This window comes from Monodon monoceros, unplaced genomic scaffold (assembly GCF_005190385.1).
Source record: "Monodon monoceros isolate NGI ecotype Baffin Bay Population unplaced genomic scaffold, NGI_Narwhal_1 Super_Scaffold_18, whole genome shotgun sequence".
Lineage (NCBI taxonomy): Eukaryota > Metazoa > Chordata > Mammalia > Artiodactyla > Monodontidae > Monodon > Monodon monoceros.
The window spans coordinates 153,408,084-153,431,811 of record NW_021703774.1 but is presented as its reverse complement, the minus strand read 5'-3'; the positions used below and the strand labels follow the sequence as shown (position 1 = coordinate 153,431,811).

General features: G+C 54.6%; 2 protein-coding genes across 2 annotated transcripts; both read left to right on the top strand.

Moving 5' to 3' along the window:
- The first annotated feature begins 12,687 nt into the window (after window positions 1-12,687).
- On the top strand, window positions 12,688-16,033 carry GJB5 (gap junction protein beta 5). The gene is made up of 2 exons (XM_029230403.1): window positions 12,688-12,815; window positions 14,842-16,033. The coding sequence occupies exon 2, from the start codon at window positions 14,866-14,868 to the stop codon at window positions 15,685-15,687; it is 822 nt and encodes a 273-aa protein (XP_029086236.1). The 5' UTR covers window positions 12,688-12,815; window positions 14,842-14,865; the 3' UTR covers window positions 15,688-16,033.
- A 2,828-nt stretch (window positions 16,034-18,861) lies between these two features.
- GJB4 (gap junction protein beta 4) lies at window positions 18,862-19,908 on the top strand. Its single transcript, XM_029230500.1, is given in 1 exon segment — window positions 18,862-19,908. A coding segment is annotated over 1 exon segment (789 nt). The 3' UTR covers window positions 19,651-19,908.
- The last annotated feature ends 3,820 nt before the right edge of the window (window positions 19,909-23,728 follow it).

Below are 23,728 nucleotides of genomic sequence, written 5' to 3'. Positions count from 1 at the left end.
CACTGTGATGGCGTAAAGGCCAAAGCAGAGTCATAGCCCAAGGTCCCAGCCACAGTGGTGGAGGGAGGGTCAGAATTGCTTTACGCACGCACGCACGCACACACGCACGCACGCACGCACGCACGCACACACGCACACACGCACACGCACACACACACTCCCGTACAGGGAAGCCTGAACTCTCCCTTTGCTTACGATGAATCCTTCGGACAGGATCACAAACAGGTTAGGAAGGAGAGCGTTGGAGTCAACAGTCCATGGACTGGCTGGGTGTAGCAGATGTGGCTCCACTCACTGCCCCTGCCAAGCAGAGACACCATATTCTGTAATGGTAATAACAACAACAACAATAATAATAATAATCTGTAGTGGGAGGGTGCTTCCTCCATGCCAGGCACTGTCCTAAGACCTTTACATGCATTCAGTCCTCACAGCAACCACATAAGGCATGGACCATTATTACCTCCAATGATGAACTGAGAGCACAGAAAGGTGAAGTAACTTGCCCAGAATCACACAGGGGCCAAGTAGGGATTCAAAGCCAAGCTCTCCATCAGCAGAGTGCAGCCTGGGCCATGCTGGCCTGCGTGCCCCGCCCATCTAGGCCACAGCTGCCTGGACCCCAGGGTGGCCAGTCACAAGAGGAAGGGCAGGCCAATCTGTTGCTCTGTTAGCTAGACTGGCAGCAGGGGGCACAGAGGCCAAAAGGAGAAGCTGAGCATCCATGACGTAGCAGGGACGGATGGCCTTCAGGGCCCGGTGTCAGAGAGGAGAGAGCGGCAGTGCAGACAACAGCCAAGATGAGATGACAGAGGAGCTACTGGGTGAGGGGCCTGAGACAACCTCGATTCTGCGGCTCCCAAGTTCCAGGCTGCTGGAGGCCTGGTGGTCCGGCGCTCCTGCCCTCGGAGACCTGGAAACCCTGCTGCATCTACAAGAAATCCCCTTTATGGGGCGAGCTTGGAAAAGTCTCCCATCCTGGCTCTCAGATGAGCTCTGGCCAGAACATACTGTGTGACCTTGGGCAAGTTACTTAACCTCTCTGAGCCTCAGACTACTCCATGGAATGGAATTTTGTGAGAATTCAAACAGATATTGTGTGTGGAGCAGTTTAGGAGGCTGCCAGCACATGACAGGTGTGAAGTAGATGGTAGAGACTGCCGGGATATTTCTGGTACTTTTTCCCACCACCTCCACCTTTTTGGTGAACTAAATCAGGGTGAGCACAGTTCACACTTGGGCTGGGGCCCTGGTGACACTTGGCCAATGGGGCCCTAAGTGAGTTGCGCCACGAGCCTCAGGTGCCCCATCTGGGTGAGAACATTGCTGTGGGACGCCTGGGTCAACTGTCCGCACCCCAGCTCCCCTCTGGGGCCCTGACCTCTGCCCAGTGTTATCAGCCCCCTTCCCTGCCCCCAGCCAACAGCTAGAATCTGCCCTGTTGTCTTCCTTTAATTAACTTATTTGGAGATAATGTAAAAATTACACATGTAGCTCAGAGAGCTCTAGTATACACTTCACCTAGCTTCCCTTCCTGTTAACATCTTACACAACCGTGGTGGTATGCTTACCAAAACCAAGAGATTAACATTCACACAATTCTGTAAACCGAACTCAAGATGTATTCAGACTCCAAGTTCACTGTCTCTCTTCTGCCTGGTGTTTAAATTTGCTGAGCGTTCTGTGCAGGGATTGAGACATCCCCAGCCCAGCCCTGCCCTCAAGGAACTCACAGCCTGGGGCGGGGTGGGGACCAGATATGGAAAAACAAGCCGATTACCCAGAGAGAGGAAGCACGCCTTGCCCTTAGTTCCTGCAGGGGAGGGTCTCAGTCTGAGCCAGCCTTGAGGGACAAGTAGTGCCTGCCCCCTTTTCCTCTTTCACCATCTCCAGAAGCCAAAGGGGTTCCTACAGGCCCGTTTCCCCATGACTTCCCAGTGAAGGCAAAGGCAGAACCACAAAGTAAGCAAAGACGAGGCATTCTGGAAGCAGACAGACCGACCAGCCCAAGCCCAGCTTCACCTCAGCGCTGTGTGACTCTGAGCAGGTGACTTAACCTCTCTGGGCTTCGGTTTCCTTGCTCTTTCCTTCCCTTTCTCTCCATCTCTCTTTCATACCCTGCATTGCGGGCTCTCTCTGTCAGAAACAGTGTCTTTCTGTCTCCAGTTCATCTCCCCTCAGCCTCTCCCAGCCTTGGCCGTCCCCCCATCTCAAACCCCTTGGAGTCCCGTTAATTTTGAGAGGCTGTCTGTATGGATTGCTGCCTGGCCCAGTCCTGGGGCTCAAAGAGCTGTGTAATTATCCACTTGGAGCGGAGGGGAAGTGATAACCAGTTCTTCCTCCCTCCTTCCCTGCCTGCCTCACGTTCGTCCATTTCCCTCAAACGTCCCCAGGGAAGCTGATTATGGAGAAGCCCGCTGGGTGAGGAGGGGTGGAAGGTCAGAGAAAGTGAATGGGGGCATCCCTCCAACCTCCACCAAATACTATGGTCGTGACACTCCACCCCCCTATCCCCTTCCCTACCCCGTCCCCTCAACTCCCAACCCCAACCTGGGCCCTTTGTCTGCCCTGGACATCACAGCTTAATCTCTAGACCATTATCTCCAGCCTGGAGCTCTCCTATGTTCCAGCCTTGTTTGGCCAACTGTCCCTGGGACACCTCCCCGTGTACATTCCACTGGCCCTGAAACCTCCAAACCTGGACACACCATCTCCCCCTACTTCCCCCAACCCTACCCTCCTCCTCCTGATGTCCCGAAGCACCAGCCACCCCGGCTCTCAATAATACACCTGACATCATTCTTGCCTCACTCCCCTCGGCTAAGCCTCCATAACCACCCATTTCTCTGTTTACCACAGACACCAGCACCAGCTTCCGCATCCTAAAAGCCACCTGGGAACAGACCCCTTCCTCAGGATAGCCTGGAGTCCCTTCAAACTGGCAATGCCCGGGTCTGACTATATCATCTTCCCCCCAGTCTCCCTGCTTCATCCGTGGCACCTCTTCTTCCCAATCACTGATCCCAAACCTCTCTTACTCCTCCTTCCCCTCTCTACCTGCAGCCAAACACTCCCTGTTTTTTGCCAGGAGAATGAACTTTGGGGTCGGTAAGAACTGAGCCACAATCCCAGTTGTATCATTTCCTAACTGTGTGACCTGGAGCAGATGACTTCACTTCTGACCCTCAGTCTGATCATCTGTAAAATGGGGCTAAGGGTACCCACCTTGCAGGGCTGTTGAGAAAACGCCCAGAACGACCATCTCAAATGACTACAGGGCCAGGCAAGTCCCATGCATGAGGGAAGAGGCCGGGAGGGGTCAGTGCAAACTAGAGAGCAGATACCTCATCAGAAGGGGGCAGCTGCCCGTCACTCCAGCTATCGATGCCGCAGGGAATGTGGGCCCCGTGTTGCTAGAACTTCCAAGTTTTCAAGAGCGGCCCCCAACCAGCTTTTCATGTGGAATCTCCAGATATGTATATGTTGGCAATTAATTGAAATGTTTCTTTAAGCCCCATGAAGGCCAAACAAAACATTTGCCTCCGGGTCACCAGTCTGTACTCTCTGAAGTGTGCAAGGAGTTGGACCCAGTGCCCGCGCATAACAGAGAGTCAATAAACATTAATTCCCTTCTCTGCCCTGCTTATTGATTCTCTCAAAAGGAAAAAACAAAAGTCACTCCCGGCCGTTCCTCCCACTCTACCCCGATCGTCATCACCATCTCCATGCAGCCCTCACTGGCCAGCAGCCGCCAGGCCCTGTCCATCCACAGACCGCGGCAGGGCTCTGCGCCCCTCATCCAAGGCGCCTCCCCTCCCTGGGTCCCCCCATTCCTGGCCTTCTGGGCAGAAGGGAGCTCTCTGCTTGGGTCCAACACTTCAAAGCCCCTGCCCTTTCACTGTCTAACTTATATTTCCAACAACCTATAAAGTATTATTGACCCTAACATGCAAATGAGGAAAATGGGGTCCAGAGAGTGTACATTAGTCAACAGATACTTATCAAACACCTACCATGCACCATGCTCTATAAAATGGCAAACCCAAGGTCACACAGAGTATTCTTGGTTGCGAGTGACAGAAACCTAAATTAAATAGACTCGGACAGAGGGACCATGCAGTGGGGAAACAACACTGGGTTCCAAAGATAAACGGAGCCGGAGACGCAAACATCTTCCAAGCACTCACTTGCTCTTCATCTCTGCTTCCCGCTCTGCCCCAGAATCATTATCTCATCCAGCCGAGCAGCATTTCCAAACAGCAGGACACCAGCAGGTCCAGTGTTGATCATCAACGGACTCTGTCCCTGCGCATATTCCAAAGTCCCAGGGAAGGACCCTTGGCAGATCAGCGTGGGTTACATTGTCACTTTGGGTTGATCAACTGAGCAAGGGAGGTGTGACTGATGAGCTCGGTTTGGGGCCAGCCTCACCCCTGGGCCAATCAACAGTCTACAGGAGAGCAAGCTTGTGAGGCTGGTTGGCCTAAGGATGGGGGAATCGCACAGGAAGTGAGGCTGCTGCTTGTTCAACAGCAGATGTCTTAGTTTGGGCTCTCCCAAAAGGCAAGCCTGAGACACGGGTTTGCAAACAAGTTGCTTATTTGGGAGGTGATCCCAGGAAATATGGGCATGGGAATGGGGAGTGAGGCAGAGAAGGGAAGGAAGCTGGTGAAGGTATGTAATTGAGTGAGTTTCTGTGGACAACTGAGCTCAGTCCTGCTGGGGATTGAACTCAGTCTGGGAAAGACTAGGACGTGGACCTCACAGTTATCTCAACCCAAGGCGGAGGAGCCTGGAGGAATCATGCCCTAACTTCCGTAAGGCATTGGCTGAAGCCTGCCCCCCGTGAGGCGGCAATTCCCTGGCACTTCCAGGCTGCCCCATTCATGGGCAGAGAGACCCCAGAAGCCCAGAGAGCCCCGGCCAGCCTAGTGGCAGGTGCCGGCCACTGGGCACTGAGCCCACCTACTGTAAATCACCATGCTTTACATAGGTCCCCTCAACCACCAAAACAGAACAGGCCAAGGAGATGTGGGCTGGGTTCTGACAGCACCCGCTACCTGTACTCACCGCTTGACGGAACAAAGTTTAAAACCCAGATCTGCCCAATTGTTTGCAATAAGCCATGTGGTCCCCACACTAGACCGTGACTGAGCAGAGGTGCTGAGCACCCAGGCCAGAGCCCACAGGGAGGTCCCTGGTCCTGGAATGCCAGCAGCAGAGAATGTGGTGGCCAGTGGCCAAAGCTGCAAGAACTGTACATCGGCCTCCCAACCCTCTGCAAAGGAGGCTGCACAAGCTGCACACAGACAGCAGAGCACCCGGTGATTTGGGCTATCAGTTCAGTCTTACTGTGGGCCTGGCTGGAGGGATGGGGAAGTATGGAGGCATTGGGCCCCCAGCCTCAGGGACAGTGGGTCTCACTGCTGCCGTGACTCAATCCGCCCAGAGCCACAGAAATAGTAGAGAGAGGCCAAGGGGCGAGGCCAGCTCCAGCCCCCTCGGGCTGAGCACGGGAGCATAGGCAGAACTGGGGGTGGGTCTAGGGCCCCAGGGGAACAGCATGACTATGTGCCCACCTGGGGCCCCAGGAAGATAAAATAAGAATGTTGGGAGCTCCCTGGCGGTCCAGTGGTTAAGACTCCGTGCTTCCACTGCAGGGGACACGGGTTCGATCCCTGGTCAGGGAACCAAGATCCCCCCGCATGCTGCACGGTGCAGCCAATATTATTAATTAACTAATTAAAATCTAATATCTAAAAAATAAAATAAAATAAAAAATAAGAATGTCCACCCAAGCAACCAGAGAGTTATAGCCTGCAGGGCAGGGAAGTAAAGGAACGGGGGCTGGCCGTGCCAGCCATGACCCACCATACTTTTCCTCTCCATCACTTTCCTCCACATCAGCCGTCACCCCCGGGTACAGGAATGACTCGAAGTCTCAGAAAGAAAACTTGGCTTGGTCAAGGACATGTGGCTAGGGAGCAGAAGGGGACTTGAGCCCGGGTCTGTGCGGGCTCTGTCTGTCACCCAGCTCTCTCTCCTTCCCAGCTCTGCTTCCTCTCTGCTGCGCCTGTCTCCCACCCTTCCTAGACTCCTGCCATCCCACAACTCCCCTCGTTCTGCAAAAGCATAGCCGTGAAGTCTTGCCAGGGATGGGAACTCACAACTCTTTCCAGGAGAAAGCAAAGCTTCTCCATCAAAGGAGCAGGCTGTCTGGCTAAAGCCAGCCCAGGCCTCACAGCAGACACAGGTCAGCAGCAGAGGAAGCTCTCCCGGCGGCTGGGTCCGGCTCTTCCCCCAGAACCTACATGACGGGGTCTCCCCCACCCCCCTCTAGGCATCTGGAGGGCAGGAATCCTATCTGCAGCATCTCATGTCCTTCCAGTGACGGAGAAGGATTGGACTGCTCAGGCCCACATGACTGTTTACCTCTCCCCGCATTTCCCCTCAGCGGAGCTGAGACGGGCTCTCCCAAAGACATGTCCAAATCATCGGGGACAGAAATCAGAAAGCAGCATCCACTCAGTCTCACTCCCAGATAGCAGTCCTGTCTGAGAATTACAGCAGCTAGCATTTATTACATGTTTATTATGCACCAGGTGTATATATTTTACATATTTTTATTCATCTGAGCCTTACAACGATCCTATGAGGTAGGCTCTAGCATAGTCCCTATGTTCCATGTGAAACTGAGGCCCAGAGAGGCTAAAAACTTGTGCAGGGCTGCACAGCCAGTAAGCAGGATTGCTGGGGTGGGAATTCAGGCAGCCAAGCTCCAGAGCCCAGGCTCTCAAAACAGTTTCACTTCAGTACCCTTATGCCCAAGGATTTGGCAGTGTTCTTGGCTTTTTTACTTTCGATAAACAGAATCATTCATCCATTCATCTTCGAATACTCATAAAGCACCTACTACATGCCAGGTGCTGTGCCAGATGGTGGAGATGGAGCAGCAAGCATGATTCCCATGGCCTAACCTCTGGGCCTGGTCCTCTTGAAGATTACAGTCTAAAGGAGGAGAGGACATTAAACACACAAGCACACCCATAACTCTAGGAATGCAGTTGTGACAGGGATACAAAGGAGAAGCACATGCAAAGAGAATAGATAACAAAGAACCTGACCTAGTTTCAGGGGTTAAGAATGGCTTTCCTGAAAGTGACATTTAAATTGATATCCAGAGGGACTTCCCTGGTGGCGCAGTGGTTAAGAATCCGCCTGCCAATGCAGGACACGCGGGCTCGAGCCCTGGTCCGGGGAGATCCCACATGCTGCAGAGCAACTAAGTCCGTGAGACACAACTACGGAGCCCGCACACCTAGAGCCCGTGCTCCACAGCAAGAGAAGCCACCGCAATGAGAAGCCTGCGCACCACAATGAAGAGTAGCCCCCGCTCGCCTCAACTAGAGAAAGCCCGTGTGCAGCAATGAAGACCCAACGCAGCCAAAAATAAATAAATAAATTTATTTTAAAAATAATAACAAAAAAATAAATTGATATCTGGAACTTGATGGTAGCTAGCTCAAAGAAAATGAGGAAAGAGCATTGAGTCATGTGCAAATGCCCTGAGGTGGGAAAAAGACTCCTCCGTTCTAGAAAGTGAAAGAAGGCCACTGTGCTGGAGCACAAACACGGAAGGGAAGAGACTGGGAACAAAGGCTGGCAGAGGCCAGGTCATGCAGGACTTTATAGGACATATTAGCAACCGGAGTTTTTTTTCAAGACAATGGGGAGCCTCTGAAAGACCCGGAACAGATTGTTTTAATATGATTTGTATTTTCCAAAGATGACTCTGCTTGTGTGGACAACTGCTTAGAGAGGGGCAAGGTGAGAGCAGGGAGTATTACATACAGGATGCACATAGAGCATTTGACATGGTTTCTGGCACAGGGGAGGCGCCCGGTGACGAAGCTGATACTATTACCCCATTGTCCAGCCTTCCCACCTCTCCTGAGAACAGTGAACGGACACCACCTTGGCCTCACAGGCCAACCTAGCTTGTTCGTCCAAGACCAAAAGTTTACTTGCCTTTGGGAACAGTAGTTTTGATGGGTAACTGGTGGGGTATCGGGCCCTGATGCCTGTGCTGTCCTCTGCCCTCTGCATTCAGAAGGGAGCCTGGGGGGATGGCTAGTCTCCAGAAAAGACTCCAACTCTCACTCACCCCACACCCATTAACAGGGAGAACAGGCAGGGCTCAGCCTGAGCCAGAACATGTTGGAGGCGGTGACAAGAGCCAGGAGTACCTGGGCTGAAAACTGGGGGGACAGAGACAGCCCAGTAGAGGCCAGGGAACCAGGAAAGAGCAGAGTGGGGAAGGGATAGGGTGGCAGATATAAAACAAGATCTAACTGCAGGTCAAATGGCTCTCCAGCAGCTCCTTTGATGTGTCTGTTCCCATCTCCCCAGAAGAAGCGAACCCTTCTCCAGCTCTGATCCCGCGCCTTTCTACCTCGCTTGTCAGCTTCCTGAAAACGTGCCACCCACGGCTCTCTGGCTTCTGTCCCCATCACTCTGCAGAAATCACTCGGGCAAAAGTCCCCAGGGACCTGACCGGCCTCTCTACCGCTGGGTTTCCTCCCGTGCCCGCCCTGGTTTCTCTGTCCCTTACTGTGCTTTCTCCTCCACAAGCATCTTTCTTGCCTGCTTCCTAGACGTCAGTGCTCCCCCAAGCTCTGCCTGGACCATCTTCTCTTCTCATTCCGCACACTCTCCCAAAGTCACCTCGTCCACTCTGACAGCGGCTCCCACCACCCCCTTGGGGCTGAGAACCCCCAAAGTACATGCCCAGCTGTTGCTGCCAGCTGCTGGCTACGGACAATCCACACAGCTGTCCTCCACACTCTCCCATTCAGCACATGGAACATTGAACTAACTCCCAAACATCTGGAAAGAACTCCCCCTCACCTGCCCCTCCCCTCCCCCGCAAGCAACCTGCTCTCCTCCCATATTCCTTCCTTCCATCAGGAGACCCACCACCTGCCAAATCACCAAAACTAGCAAACTGGGCGCCCTCCTGGGTCTTCCACCTGCCTCCTTCCCTGCATCCACTCAGAGTCCAAACACTGCCAGTTGTATCTGACAGCTATTTCCCAAATCCACCCCTCTGGCTCATCTCTTCCCCAAATCATTGCAGTAATTTTTTTACTGGTCTCACACGCCTCTTCCTTCGAAGAGCGGGAGCTTTCTAAACATACCATCAATCCTCATTATTCACAGATTCCATATGGGTGAGTTTGTCTAGTCACTAAAATTTATTTGTTTAACCCCAAAATCAATACTTGCAGTGCTTTCGCTGTCATCCGTGGACACGCACAGAGCAGCAAAACACTTGAGTCACCGATGTGCACATTCCCAGCTGAGGCTGAACAAGGGGTTGCTTGGTCTTCTTGTTTCAGCTGATACTGTAAACAAATGCCCCACTGGAGGTTGATTTAGTACCCCTTTTTTGCATTTTTGTGCTTGTGGAAGGTGATTCTGCTGTTTAAACTGGCCCCCAAGCGTAGCACTGAAGTACTGTCTGGTGTTCCCAAGCATAGGAAGGTTGTGACGGGCCTTAGGGAGAAAATACGTGTTAGATGAGCTTCGTTCAGGGGGACTTCCCTGGCGGTCCAGTGGTTAAGACTCCTTGCTTCCACGGCAGGAGGCACGGGTTCAATCCCTGGATCCCTAAGATCCCACATGCCGGGGCCAAAACAAAAGAGGATAGAAAGATGAGCTTCGTTCAGGAGTAAGTAATAGCGCTGTTGGCTGTTGAGTTCAACATTAATGATTCAACACTATATATAATTAAGGTGTCTTTCAAGAGAAACACACGTAGAACAAGGTTACGTATTGATCAGTTGATGAAAATGCTGTAACCAGAGGCTCACAGGAACCGAACCCTGTATTTCCCCTACTGGCAAAGTTTCAAGATTTGCTAATTCAGTGTTTGTGGTGACTTACAGAACGTAACTACGATGAAGAATGAGAATTGACTGTAGCAATCTGACCACATAGCCTCCTTCCTTCCCCCAGGTCTCCCTCTGCACACAAGATCAATCCAAGCCCCTTAACACAGTGTTCCAGATCTTTCACGGTCCAGAATGTCCTTGCTTTTTAGTGCCCCCACTGCTGCCTCCTCCAGCCCACTCTCCAAAGCTCTTCCATCATCCTTCACTGCACACTCTATGCCCTCTGCCTCAAAGGCCTGTCCTCCTCATCTCCTCTTGGTGAACTCCTACACATCCTTCAAGACCCAGCTTAAATGTCACTTTGTCTGGGTCTCCCTCTGGCAGAACTTGACACTCCCCTCTCTGTTATATGTCTCTTATAGCTCTTCTCACAACGTTGTACCCGATCCATTCATGTGTCTCCTCTCTCCTGTACTTGGCAATCATTTGGAGGAAGAACATGGAGGGGGACAGATATGTGTGACTCTCTTTGCAGGGTGTGTATATTTCATACATCATTCATTCCAAAAACGTAAACAGAGGCCTAACATGGTACCTAACAGGCCCCATACTAGGCACTCAGGGCCCAGCACTGCCCCACAAGTGTGTAGCATCATGCCCATAGTGTGGCCTGGGTGTAAGAGTGTGTGCATGTGGGATGTGCCACGCTCGCTGTAGACCTGCGGTGTTTGTGGCTCTCGGACACACCGTCCATTGAATTCAGGCCCCGATAAAGGGCATCTTAGAAGCTAATTAGACCAACAGGCTGCGACCAGGCACTAATGAGAAACCCTCCCGGGGCACCTCCTGCCTGCCCTCCCCACTCCCCAACCGTCACTGCCTGACCCGGGTTTTGCCTTTTTAACACAAAGACATCATCCATCCACATGAGATTTCCTCTGGCAAGTAGTCTGTCTCCCCCTCCTTTCTCTGCCTTCCTTACATCTCAGAGAGAAGAGATGAACAGAGAAAGGGGGAGGAAGTCATTTTGGGTACCCACCACGTGCCAGGTGTGTGCGGGCAGTTCACATACATCAGAGGCAGTGGTAGAAAGGGCTTCCTTTGTGCCGGGCACTGTTCTGGCACTGTGTCTCTATTGGCTGGGCTAATCTGTGTGCCAACCCTACGAGGTAGGCAATGCTATTGTCCCACTGCACGGATAGGAAACTGGCACCACACGGAGAGGAAGAGGCAGAGCCGGATTCAGGCCACGCAGCCTACACTCAGGCACCGCCCTGCATCGCTCTCACTGTCCTCACAGGACACCCCTCACGGGCACAAAATGTCTCATTGTACATCCGAGAAACAGGGAAAGTCCCCAGATCTGAAGGAACCAGAGGTGAGATTCAAATCCAGGGCTGTGAGATTCCAGATGCAGGGGTGTGCGCCCAGACGTAGGGGTGTATGAGCTCCAGATGCAGATCTCCCCTGCCTTAAGGCAGCTCCTTCTTCTGCCTGACCCATTAGACAGGGAGGCACCTACTCTGGACAGGACTCATCCACTCCAAGGGACCCCAAGTCCCTTCTGCTGGAACTCACCCTCAACGTCCTTCTTACATCTCTGTGTCTCTGGGACCCTATCTGTGTGCCTGCCCCGGGCTGGGAGACCCTGACAACCTCTTCTGCTCCTCTCTTTATCTGTGTAGCCCAGCCCCAAACACAGCACCTGGCACACAGCCGTGTCTCAGCAATGATTTTTGAATTCAAAACACGGGCTGATGGAAGGGCTAGTGTGTCTGGTATGGGGGTAGGGGGCAGCCCCTCGGGGTCGGGGTAGACAGTGAAGGGCAGTCAGCCATGAAAGGGTTGGGGAGGAGCTTGGTGTACGTGGTCGGGGAGGAGTGGGGCTGTGTGTGCAGGGGAGAGGGTGGCTTTCCATACAACGCCTCAGATACTCAGTGTTGGGGTGCAATGACCGAACTAGATTCCAGCAGCAATGGGAAGCTGGGCCCAGAAACTGTTCCATGAGCTCTTCGCCATCATGAGAGGCTATGCAGCTGGTACTAGACTTATCAACTGGTAATTAAGGTCGAGCTGGTGAGTTCCTGGGGGTCAGGGGCTGATCCGTGTTATGTTGTGCTCACGACAAGCCCCTAAAAATGTCCGTTCATGGGAGCTGATTTGCTCATTCAACAGGCGGGTCCCTGGAGCAACTTCAATTAAAATCAACTATTCCAATACAGTGTGATGAGACTGTGGAGGCTGAGGGCAGTGGAAGTCCCGAGATGGGGCCCTAAGCCACCTGGGGCTGCACAGTCAGGGAAGGCTTCTTGGAGGAGTAGGCCAGGTGAGAAAGGTGAAGGAAGGGCATCCAGGTGGGGACTATTGATGGGCAAAAGCATTTGGGCTGGAGAGAGAATTTGGGACTCATGGCATTTCCAAAGGTAACTGAAGCTGTGAGAACAGAAGGCCACTGAGGAGCAACTAGAGTGGGAGGAGAGTCTGGAGCGGCCCATAGAGTCCCAAGAAGTGGCAGTGGGAATTTCTGGAAAGGATAAGAAGCCAGGTCAGGCCTTGGCTTCTTCCACACAAGGCCAGGGATGAGAAGACAAGCGGGGACTCAGAGTGGACCTGTGGTTGTCCCCAAAAGGATGCCAGGATTTGGGGCCCAGCCCCTGGGAGGAGGGAACCCCTAAATTTCCTGGGCCTCATCAGAGGCAGTCTGGGGAGGCTGGGGCCCAGCCAGTGGCAGTGCCTGGCGCAGCTCCTCCTCCTGGGCGGCGGCACACCCAGGCTGCCTGCCGAAATGTGCAGGCTCTGTCCTAGCAACGGGCTTCCCCAGACACTCTCCCTGGTTCTGACATGAGTTCCCGCTGCCTGCTGAGTTCGACGGCTGGCAGCCAGGAGCCGGTACCCAGAGAGCCCTGAGGAGTAGCCACTCAGGTAAGGCCATCTGTGTCCAGATGTGCTCTGCCCCTCAGCACACCTGGAAGGGGGAGTCTTCTCTGGTGGAGTGTCGGGGGAGTGGCCTGGACACAAGGCCGCCCTGCGTCCTGATGGTGGAGGAATGAAGATGGGCCGCCCCCCTCCTCTGCTCTGAGTTTTTCCCCTTTCTCCCCAGCTGAGCAGAGGTGGGAGCCAGGGACTGAGTGGGAGAGGGGCTCCCAGAGGGGCCAGGAGCTAAGCAGATGGGGCAGCTCTGCCTGGGCCTGCAAAACCCCACCAACTCCAGGTTGGGCTGGGCGGAGCGCCCCTGGGCTAGAGCCTCCTTGGGTGTTCCCTGAGAAGCTGCCAGGAGTTCCACCCACCTTAAGCAGGACTGAGCAAAGACAAGTGGATGATTCAGAGCCAGGGCCCACATTCTTATGTAGACAGGACAGTGGAGAGACAGGGCAGGGAGCAGAGTCACCCCCAGCCTCCCCTACTGGGGATTCACCTGGTGGAGGAGGGAGTGGACACAGCAGGCAGCTTCCCGAAACCTAAGGAAAGGGGCCCAGGCCCAGAGTGTGGGCTCCGAAGCCAGCCTGCCTGGGTTCAAATCCCAGCTCTGCCGCTTACCAGCTGTGTAACTATGAGCAAACCTCTCTGTGCTCCACTTTCCTCATCTGTAAACTGGGAATAAAACATATACCCTTTTATACAGTTGCCGTATTGATTCATGCAAAGTGCTCAGAACAGTGCTGGCGCTGCATAAACACCCGATAAATGCTGGCTTTTATCGCTACCCTGCCCATCTGCAGTGGATCACGCAGTTGGTGGAGGGGGCGGGGGGGCAGGACAGCACAGTCACCTTTGGCCTAGACCAGCACTAACCCCTTAGAGCAACAGGCTGTGCAGACAGGCTCCCTGAGGTCCCAGGGAGCCCAGTAGGGTAAGACCACCGTGCACAGGTCTCAGTGGACCCCCCCAGGAGCCAGGCAGAGGAATTCCAAGAGAGGTCGTGGGCGCCCCTCACTCTGAACCATAGTCACATTCCCTAATTGGAGGTAAATCTGATTCCTGTGTGTTCATCACACCAAACTCGCCAGCAGAACTGACCAGAGCAGCATTTCCCATTTCGGTGTCTTGACAAGGCTGTTCTACAAGATGACAAAAAAGGGTTCTACAGTCAAAGGAGTTGGTGCAATGCTGCATATTCTGTCCTCCTTTGGGAGATTCATAATGTGAATTTATTAGCATGGTCAAGTAAAGGGACCTATTTAACTGTGCACTGAACATAGTGCTTGACTACTTTTCTTGAACACAGAAGAGAATCCTTTTCTCTTGCTGCTTCTGTTGCCAGCCTATTGAGCAGGGTTCCATGGAACACCAGTTTGGGAAGCACAGGAATACCAGGCTACTCTACGAAGCCTATTGTATCAATATCAAGAGAATCATCGCTTTTGTTTCAGCTGCATTGCCATTGGCCTTGCTTCAAGTGAGCCGCACGTGAGCAGGACACTGCCTGGATATTTATGGTGTTACACCAGACGGGAGTTTGGGGACAAGGTTCCAGCCTCCTCTCTAGCCCCATCCCCCAAACCAAGTAAAAGGCAAAGAGCAGGTTCCCCTTGGGAGGAAGCTGTCTAAAGGGAGACAGCCTAGCTCAGAAAGGAAAGGAGAAGTCATCCCCAGGTCTGACTTGCTGAGGAGGAGGGCCATGGTTGGGAGAGAGAGGGAAGTCAGCATGTCCCACCTCCTTAAGACCTGGGAGGACGAGTGGCTCCCCGGACCCGCCTTCACCCACTGCTATGGGGAAGAGTTGGGTTCTGGGCTGAATGACCTGTGCTCAAGGCCCAGCTCTGCACCTAATCGTGTGTGACCCTGCACAACCCCTCTGAACCTCAGTTTCCCTCAGCTGTAAAGGGGACGATAATAGAACCTAGCTCCGCCGTGGCTGGGAGGATCCAACCCAGTGACACTGTCCTATAAGGTGCTGAGCGTGAGCGTTCTATAAACTTGGGAAATGACAGTCATCCTCTCCCTGCAGTAGCGGCCGACGCCCGGGGCCACCATGAACTGGGGGATCTTCGAGGGGCTCCTGAGCGGGGTCAACAAGTACTCCACAGCCTTCGGGCGCATCTGGCTGTCCCTGGTCTTCATCTTCCGCGTGCTGGTGTACCTGGTGACGGCCGAGCGCGTGTGGAGTGATGACCACAAGGACTTCGACTGTGACACCCGCCAGCCGGGCTGCTCCAACGTCTGCTTCGACGAGTTCTTCCCCATGTCCCACGTGCGCCTCTGGGCCCTGCAGCTCATCCTGGTCACGTGCCCCTCGCTGCTCGTGGTCATGCACGTGGCCTACCGCGAGGCCCAGGAGAAGAAGCACCAAGAGGCAGCAGGGAAGAACGGCAGGCGCCTCTACCCGGACCCCGGCAAGAAGTGGGGCGGGCTCTGGTGGACGTACGTCTGCAGCCTGGTGTTCAAGGCCGGCGTGGATGCCGCCTTCCTCTACGTGTTCCACTCGTTCTACCCCAAATACACCCTCCCTCACGTGGTCAGGTGCCACGTGGCTCCGTGTCCCAATACGGTGGACTGCTTCATCTCCAAGCCCACGGAGAAGAACATCTTCACTCTCTTCATGGTGATCACGGCCGTCGTTTGCATCGTGCTCAACCTAGTGGAGCTGGCCTACCTGGTGAACAAGAGGTACCGGGAGCGCCTGCTGGTGAGGAAAGCCCGGGCCACGGGCCTGGGCCACCGCCGGAACTGGGCCACCGCTTCCTCCAAACAGGACGACCTCCGCTTGGGCGACCTCATCTTTCTGGGCTCAGACGCTCCCCCTCCTCTCTCACCGGACCACCCTCGAGACCACGTGAATAAAACCATCCTGTGAGGGGCTGCCTGGTCAGGCCTGGGTTGGAAGGACCCGGCAGCCAAGGTGCAGCCTTGGGGGTGGGAGCGCTGTGCGGGGAGTGGGGACAGGCAAGAGGGAGGGTCCGACGACCTGGGTTCAGATCCCTTTTCCCTAGCTCCTGCCACCTACCCCAGCTGTGTGGCCTTGGGCAAGTTACCCCTCGGAGCTGAACCTCGGCTTCCTTTAGTGTACAACGGAGAGGATGAGGCACCCCCCAACAGGGCCGCCGCTGTGAGGAGGGGCTTAATACGAGAATGGATGTGCACATGCCTTCAGTGTGTGGTGCCCACGGTCAGGGCTTAATAAAAGTCAATTCATTCACTGATTCAAGGTGACCTTTGATCCTTCGACCTTTGTGAGCCTTATCAGGTCATGGGGTCAACATCTCTGCCCCTGCAAAGGGCTGCACTTGATCTAGCCAGGTAAGAGCGCCCCCAGCACTCCTGTGGGTGTCATGCCCCTTGCTCATGCTCAAGTCTAGCCTTTATCCCCAGTTGCAGTTTTAGGCCCGTGGGTTGTCTGCAAAGAGAATGGAGCTTAATTACATGGGGAACCGCGTGTCTCGGTGGAAAGTTAATGGACTTTTGAGTCATAACACTTGCATTTGAACACAAGTTCCAGTGGAACTCTGAGAAAGCGACTACAGCTCCTCTCCAAAATGGGTTAACAATACTGAGCTGGTGGGGTCGTGAGTCTGGATGAGCTCACGACTGCGGATGGGGTTAGCCGGCTGTAAAAAGGCCACATAAGCATTAGTCACTGGTATTAGGAAGTGCTCTATAAATGCTCGTGGGAAATGAGGCAAAGGAGCCCCTCCCTGGCTGCACACTGACGTTCACTGTTCCAGGCCCAAGGCCTCTCTGCAGCCCCCACTGGGTCACACTCCGACTTCCCCGGAAACCCAGGCCCATAGAGGCTGGACAGGGAGGCTGTGCATTTCATGCTGCGACCTGCATTCCTTGTCTCCACCAGGGCAGCGGTGCCCTTGTCCAGAGGAACCATAGGCAGGCCCTCCCACGCCCTACACAACTCACCAGCAGCCCAAGCTCTAGTCCCCAGAAATGTCCTGCCAGGGTAGAATGCAATCCTGGACTGGATCAAGGTCTCCCCTTTCCACAGATGTCAGCTGCTGAGGGCCTCAGAACCAGGCTTCCAGAGAAAAGGTAGGAGAGAGGTCTGGGGACAGGGGGACGGGGGCAATAGGGCAATGGGAGGGGGACGGGGACAACGCCATCTGGTGCCGACCAGGTCCCGAACACGAGGCTACCAGGCTCCTGCGCCTGCTCGGGCGGTGTCCCTGCCAGCTCGGGGAGCCAGACCCAGCCACGCCTGGCCAAGCTGCAGAGAAGGCGTGGGCCAGGGGAGAAGGGACACAGGTGTTTGCTCTGAACGTGTGCCCAGCAAGCCCGCCCGCCTACCTGCCTGCCCACCCGATCGCTCTCATTTGGTTCACTGGCTCAGAAAGCTCCCCCAGCAGGGGAGTGAGGAACAAAAGCTGCCTCCAGGAGGCCCTCGGGCAGATGGGCAGAGAGACCGGCCCAGGGACAGGAGAGTGGCTGCTAGACCCAAGAAAGGTGAGGACCAAATCATCGGGAAGGAGGCTGGGCTGGGAGGCAGGGATGGGCTGATGATCCCCAGGGGACCCCGGACTGTGGGCCAGACTTCAGGGAGGAGTAGGGGGGACAGAGGATCTCTGGAGAAACCCCAGGGAAGCCCCAAGGAGGGGAACGAATGTCCTGCCAGACCAAAGGGAGGACAGAAGACTAGAGAAGAGATAAATAAGAGGAGGGATGAAGAAGAAGTGGGGTTTCGACTGGGTTTAGCAAATGTCTATTGTGTGTTCACTGGGCCAGGCTCGGTGCTGAGTCCTGGGGAATCAGAGACGAATGATATGCGGAGGCTGCCCTCCAGAAGCTGACAGTCTGGCACGGAAAACAGGTGAACAGACCATTTAAGTACCTGTGAGGCATTCTTCCAGAAACGATGGAGGAGGAGGCTCAGAAAATGTCCCAGAGGCACAAGGTTTGAAGATGCTGATACCTGAGTCAGGGATAGGGGAGGGCCCAGGGCCAGAGGTGGAAAACGATGTCACTGCAGGTAAGGGGTGTGGAGGATGGAGCACGCAGCACACAGCCTGAATGAAACAATGGCCTGTGTGGGCAGCAAACAGCCACTCAGCAGACGGAGAAGGGAGGTGTCCCTGAAAGAAAAGGTAGATGGTGGGGGGAGGACCGTGCCAGAATCTTAGCTCTGTCCCTTCCCCAATCCCTCCCAAAGGCTGGAATGGTTGGAATTCCAGAGGAACCCACTGTGGTCAGGACAGTCAGCCCTCAGGCCCAGCCCCAAAAGAAGGGGTGGCAGGATGATACCAAGCCACCATGGTTCCAAAGAGCCTGTTTCATTTGGAAGGGAATGTCAGGGTGGGGGACATCCTGGAGCCGGAGAGGAGAATGAGGATGGATATCACTCCGGGGTCTGCCCACCAGGCACAGGGCCTGGCTCATGCTGGCGCTCAGTTGGAGAAAGTTGAAGGATAAAAATACACATCCCTCAGATTTCCCTGGCGGTCCAGTGGTTAAGACTCCATGCTGCCACTGCAGGCGGCACGGGTTCGACCCCTGGTAGGAGAAGCTCTGCACGCTATGCGATGCGGCCAAGAAATAAAGATACACATCCCTCCCGTCCTGCCGGGTCCAGCGCTGGGAGCTGATGGGAGAGCAGATCATCCAACCCACACTTTGTTACTATTTCTTTAGAAGTCATGTGACGCCGCAGGCCTGAAGGTCAGAGTCGATGAGGTTGGTGGGCACATCCATGCAGGATGATTGCCCTTCACATGTATCTATGACTTTGTAGAATAAAATATGCCTTGATTCTGGAACTGGAAGATGGAAGTTCAAGACCAGCTCTGCCACTTCCAGCCGTGGGCCTTGGGCGTGTTCCTCTCTGGGCCTTAGCTTACTCCCCCGTGAACTGGGGACAATGGCAATCCTTACCCCACCGAGTCATTGCCAGTGTGGACATGATGATACGGTGGTCGTGAAATGGTTTGCCAGTCACACCCTTAATGAAGGTTCCCATTTCCAGGTTCTCCTAGGCCTTGGGACCCCCTGGTCTAGATCATCCACACGAGGAACAAAGGCCACAGTCAGCATGAACTGGGCGTTCCTGCGGGGCGTCCTGAATGGGGTGAACAAGTACTCCACGGCACTGGGCCACATCTGGCTGTCCATGGTCTTCATCTTCCGCGTGCTGGTGTACGTGGTGGCGGCCGAGGAGCTGTGGGATGATGAGCAAAAGGGCTTCACCTGCAACACCCGCCAGCCGGGCTGCGCCAACGTCTGCTACAATGAGTTGTTCCCCGTGTCCCACGTGCACCTCTGGGCCCTGCAGCTCATCCCGGTCATGTGTCCCTCACTGCTCGTGGTCATGCATGTGGTCTACCGCCAGGAGCGCAAGCGGAAGCACTGCCTGAAGCACGGGCCCGACATCCCATCCCTATACAACAACCTGGACAAGAATCGGGGCGGGCTCTGGTGGACAGACCTGCTGAGTCTCCTCCTCAAGGCGGCCGTCGACTCTGGCTTCCTCTACATCTTTCAGCACCTCTACCAGGACTATGACATGCCCCACGTGGTGGCCTGCTCCGAGTTGCCATGACCCCGCACTGCGGACTGCTACATCTCCCGACCCGCGGGGAAGAAGGTCTTCACGCACTTCATGGTGGCCGCAGCCATGCTCAACCTCAGTGAGGTCACCCACCCGGTGGGCAAGAGGTGCCTGGAGACCCTTGGCTCCAGATGCCAGGGGTCTCAGCGCTGGACTCACCTGCCTGAGACATGCCCACCGTATGCCCTCTCCCAGGGGGAGCACCCCCAGGATGGGAACTCTGTCCTAATGAAGGCTGGATCAAGCACAGTGGATGCAGGTGGGTATCCATAACCGGTGGGGTCAGCAGCTGAGGCCACCAGAGCCTCTGCCTGCTCCCTAAGGCCACGGCAGGGCAGGTGAGGAACGTGGGTGTGGAGCTCAGGAGACCCATCCAGAGGCTAATGCTGGGAAGCAAATTGGTCTCTGGGTCCTCAGCCCCAGGGAAGGAAGGTTGATGGCTGGAGGGGATTTTATATATGGTGATAGGGTATGTCAAACCCTTAATAAATATGATTTTCTCAGTGTTTTGCAGACCAGGGAGGGAGTGATGGGAAGGAAAGCAGGGGGGTTCACAATGGAACTTGGAGAGGAGGCCAAGACCACTCAGTGGGCCTCTGAGCCCTAGAACCTCAGATCCAGGTTTACCCATCACACACACACACACACACACACACACACACACACACAGGCACACCACACTCACACACCCACACCACACACAGAGCATGCCCCCAGGACGTGGTGGGAAGCCCAGAAGCTGACCCAGGGGTCTCTGGACTCTACAACCAGCTGGTCAAAGCAGGAGGGGAGGGACCCCAGGAGACCCTGTGCCAGCAGGAGTTGGTTCTCAGTGAGTGTCACTCAGATGAGTGCACATGGCTCCCCCATTCTGGCCTCCCGAACCCTGCCCAGCACAGGTCCCCAGAGGTCAGTCCCTTGGAGGGTAGGAGAGGCAGGCCTGCTGTGCGTGGGGCAGTGCCGAGAGCACATCCCGGATGGGCAGTCTGCCAGTGTGTCTAGGAGGCCCACGCCCACAGGCCAGGGACCCACAGACAGCATCCAAGCTAACGGGCCCCTCACAGATCCTCAAGGATGAGGAACTTCCCTTCTCTTTACTGGCTACACAATCCTTCATCCTCCCCTATACACACCACTCAGACCTTGACAACGGCCAAAACCAGCCTAGACTTGCCCTGAGTCCCAGAACACACACAAATGGCTCATGGAACAACCATCTGGGAGACCCCCAGGCATCTCCCACTCGGCAACCCCCAAACTGACCACGTCATCTTCCCCAAACCTGCCCTCCTCAAGGATCACTACCCCCCCCCATGAATAACACTGCCATCCGCCCAATTGTCTAAGCCAGGAGCTAGCCTGACATCCTCATCTCTGCCCCATCTCCCAGCCCCTCACACCCCACCTCCCAGTACAGCACCAAATCCCACTAATTTCAACCCCTAAATGTTTCCTGAATCTACCTCTCCTCTCCCACCCCACAGCCTGACCACCTCCCACTGGGCCTCTCCCATCTGCCCTCCTCTACGGGGACAGAGTGGTTGTGTACGAATCTGACCACATCATTCCTCCTGCTTTGACAGTCTTTCCAGCATGGCCACCACCCCCATTGCCCTCCACCTGGCCCCGCTGACCTCCCCAGCCTCACCCCCACCCTCCTCATACCATCATAACACACCAAAGGGCTTGTGGATCTCCAACCAGACACATCACGCTGGTTCGTGCCGGGAGCTTTTGGACATGCTGTTCCCTCTGCTGGAATGCCCTTCCTCCCTCCGCTAGGACGCTTCCTCAAACCCCAGGGACAGCCTCAACCACATTCTCTGTGCGCCAGCCTCGCCTGTACCTCTGCCATTCTCCCCGAATTGAAGGGGTCCTCTCCGCGTGAGTCTGTAAGCCCTTCACGCACAGGGCGATGAGTCATCCAGCTCCCTGCTGCCTTCAATAAAAGTTTGTTAAATGAGTGAAGGGGCGATGAGCTGCTTGACAGAAGGGACCGTGTCTCATTTATCTGAATCTGAATCCTCCACCACACCTAGCCCAGGGAGTTCAGCATGGTGTTTCCTTGCTTGTGTGTTTTGTTGTTTTAACTAATCCAGCCTAAAGGTTGTTTGTTCGTTTTTTTAAGGTATTCAGCAATTATTCTTTATTGTTACTGGAGCTGATAGATACTAAATCATTTAGGAGACACCATTTCATAGGTAGTATACATCCCTTAATCAACTTCATTGTTGGGGAGCTAGAATTCGAAAGAAGGAGCATCATGCCAGCCTCTTCAGCTTTCCAGGGGAACTTGGTACTTCTTCCCAAGGTATCCACCCCCATCATACAGTGAGGGCACAGCGGCAGGAAGCTTAGGTCTGAACGGAATGGCGTTATGCAGATACACTGAATAAGTCCATATTACATATCTTTGGTTGACTCAGTCTCCCACCCAATAGTTTAAAAACTTCAGTTCACATGTGGGCACCTTCATTCATTCTTTTATTTGTTCACCTAAAAATAGTTATTAAGCACCATTTGCGGGTGCTTATCAGCTATCAGCATCCTTCCCAAGAGGGAAGCTTTGGGGAAACTGGTCATTCCATTTCTGGTACCTCCACAGAGCCTAAAGGTTTTTATAGGTGAGGAAACTTTGGCTTAAAGAGGGAAGGGGACCTTCCAAGCCCGCAGAAATAAGCTGAATCTGTGGGGGGCTGTGTCCCCCGTGATCCCTGGAGAGCCTCCAAGCCCACCCCTGATTATTGAACAAGATCAGAGAGCCACCGCATCTTAGGTCAGGGTCCCTGGAAGCAGAGCCTGTGGCAGGAGTTTGTGTGCATGTAGGGAAGGAACAGAGGAAGCAGGATGGCAAGGGGGAGGAGCTGAGCAGGGTGTGTGTTCAGGGAAACTCAGCCTTAACCTGATCGATCCCCATGGGGTGAAGGGCATTTGGATCATAAGTCCCATCACAGCGTTGTCCCCCCGGAGGAAAGGACATCAGGCTTAGGAACTCCCATAGCCGTCAGTCATTGGTTTCACCCCAAGCAGGAGGGCTGGCAGGAGGGGTAGGTGGCTCCCACTCAGTCAAGGTCAATTCTCCAGGGGCAGCTATAAGCCATGAGTTGATGTCCCCCAGGAAAGGGGACACGGGCAGGGCACCGATACCATCCACTGAACTCCCGACCTCAAGAAACAAGGTGGCCCCCACTGCCAAGCTGTGACCACCCAACCCTGGGGAACATGGTGGCCCTCTCGACCAGTTCAGAACCAGACGGCCCCCAGCTGCTCAGCCCAAGGCAGCTCCCACATGCAGGACAGCAGACAAGCCACAGGCAACACCCTCTGAGATTCCAGGCTTCCCATTCCAGGGGCTGCTGCTGGGTCCAACACAGGGCGAGAGCATCCTAGGACCTTGGCTACTCCCACGCCAGCCCTCTTCGTGGGCACTATTCCCAGAAGTCTCAAGTCCTGAGCCAACTGAGCCAGGTGGAGACCAAACACCATCTGACCGGCCTGAGGCCACCACTCTCTGACATTCCACCTCCATCTTCTTGAAAACTCTTCCCTCTTAGGCCCTGCCATCTTTCCCCCCAACCCTCCACCCACCCCCATGGCTGCACCTACTTCTCCTCGTTCATTAAAGACTTGAGCATGTGACTCGTAGTCTTCTGGTATTCTCTCACGGCCCAGGGCTGCAGGGACCACCCATGCATCACTCTGCCCTCTTCATTCCATGCCGTCCTCGTGTCCTGTGACCTCCTCCTCCACTCCATTTAGCTACCCACTTGTAGGACCACACCCCGGACCTTGTCTTCCCCCACAACTGCTCCACCTCTAGAATCTTCTATCCAATTCAGGTCAGTGAATATTTATTGTTCACTTTTATGTGACAAGCCCCGTGCCAGGTGCACAGGATTTATCTGGGAAGAATCAGGCACAGTCCCTGACCTCGTGGAGCTTACATGCTATGAAGAGGATGGCTGCTGAACTCCTGACACCTGGGGAAGCAGGGGGTGCTGGGGGAGGGGGAGGAGGAGCCAACATCCGGGCACCCAGGAAAAGCTTCCCTGGGACTTCTTTCTTTTTTTTTTTTTGGCCATGCCACAAAGCCTGTGGGATCTTACTTCCCCGACCAGAGAACGAGCCCGTGCCCCCTTGCAGTGGAAGCACACAGTCTTAACCACTGGACCACCAGGGAAGTCCCTGGGACTTCTTAAGCTGACATCTAGAGAAAGAGGAGGATTCTGCCAAGCAAAGAGGGGAGGGGATTCCAGGCAGAGGAGAGAGTATATGAAAAGCCTAGAAAGGAGAGCAAACCTGATGCCAAGGACAGGAAGCAACCCAGGAGGGCTCATGGTAGGAGTCGGGC